Source organism: Amphimedon queenslandica, unplaced genomic scaffold (assembly GCF_000090795.2).
Source record: "Amphimedon queenslandica unplaced genomic scaffold, v1.1 AMPQUscaffold_10802, whole genome shotgun sequence".
Classification (NCBI taxonomy): Eukaryota; Metazoa; Porifera; class Demospongiae; order Haplosclerida; family Niphatidae; genus Amphimedon; species Amphimedon queenslandica.
The window spans coordinates 1-1,017 of record NW_003548950.1 but is presented as its reverse complement, the minus strand read 5'-3'; the positions used below and the strand labels follow the sequence as shown (position 1 = coordinate 1,017).

The following is a 1,017-nucleotide window of genomic DNA, read 5'->3' as shown; positions in this document are numbered from 1 at the left end:
ATCAACTTACGAATTAGTTTCATTGTCAGTGACTATTAATTCAGTTAGTAGAGGCCAAACAGCACAAAGATGAATCTCCCTTGGAGAGAGAGAGGGAGAGATGCAGAGAAGGATATCAATTATTAATATTTACTGTATAGGATCAGAACTTGCTCCTACTGGCAGACTAAGGAAACAATCACTCCCATCACCAGACGCTGGAATCAATAATTAAATTAATTAATGATTATAATAACATAGTGGACCCACTGGTCAATCCTCCACATTCCAGTCTCTTAGACAATATGTTAGTCTAGCAGCAATATTAATATTAGGAGGATTAATATTCACACCATTCTATTAATAAAACCATCACATATTGTACATATTCATTGTAATATACAAATAATACCGTATGGTTGGTAAATTTCGTGGGGTATTAATTTTCGTTAATTTCGTGGTTAATTTTTATCCACGAAATTTTAACCCCTACCCACCCACACATAAAAACTAATTAACGGGCCATGCAGAGTTCTAACTACCATTTCCAAGCCAGTGGACTGAGTGGAGGAGCCAAAGTCTTTGTCTATTACTCCATATTCCACTATATAAGCCATGTGTTGGAAGCTAGTCCAGTAGATCCAAGTGAAAAGAAGTTTGCTAACTGCCATCCACGCCATTTGTACCCACGAATATTAGCTTCTAAGGACATTTTGGAGAAAACACGAAATTTTGGACCCTCGAATATTACCAACCGTACGGTAGTTAATAGAAGGGAGATAGAAATGTACCAGTTTTGATCGGAATAAGTTCAGTAGTCCTGAGAGGTGACTAAAGTGAGGTGGAATATGTCTCAAATGTATCATTTCAAAAGACGTATGGAGACCACACCCTTCACACTGTCCGCTAAACATGTGACGCCAATTCTTCTGTATCTGAATGAATATAGGCAATGTACTGAAGGAAGGAATAGAGGACAAGAGAATGAATGAGAAGAGAAGAGACAAGTATTGAAGAGAAGAGATAAAATGGAGAGAA

General features: G+C 37.4%; 1 protein-coding gene across 1 annotated transcript; it reads right to left on the bottom strand.

The window, feature by feature from the left end:
* Positions 1-6: 6 nt before the first annotated feature.
* LOC109589858 (rab3 GTPase-activating protein catalytic subunit-like) lies at positions 7-1,011 on the bottom strand. Its single transcript, XM_020005851.1, has 4 exons — positions 771-1,011; positions 250-292; positions 134-197; positions 7-79 (listed from the first exon to the last, which is right to left on the bottom strand). The coding sequence occupies exons 1-4, from the start codon at positions 891-893 to the stop codon at positions 7-9; spliced, it is 303 nt and encodes a 100-aa protein (XP_019861410.1). The 5' UTR covers positions 894-1,011.
* Between the last annotated feature and the right edge of the window lie 6 nt (positions 1,012-1,017).

Bases quoted from the DNA above. Each gene is read 5' to 3' on its own strand.
- LOC109589858 (XM_020005851.1), bottom strand. From the start codon at position 893: ATGTTTAGCGGACAGTGTGAAGGGTGTGGTCTCCATACGTCTTTTGAA. The intron at 293-770 runs GTACATTTCTAT...TATTGCTGCTAG, and splicing joins ACTTATTCCGATCAAAACTG to ACTAACATATTGTCTAAGAG. The intron at 198-249 runs GTGGGTCCACTA...TATTGATTCCAG, and splicing joins GGAATGTGGAGGATTGACCA to CGTCTGGTGATGGGAGTGAT.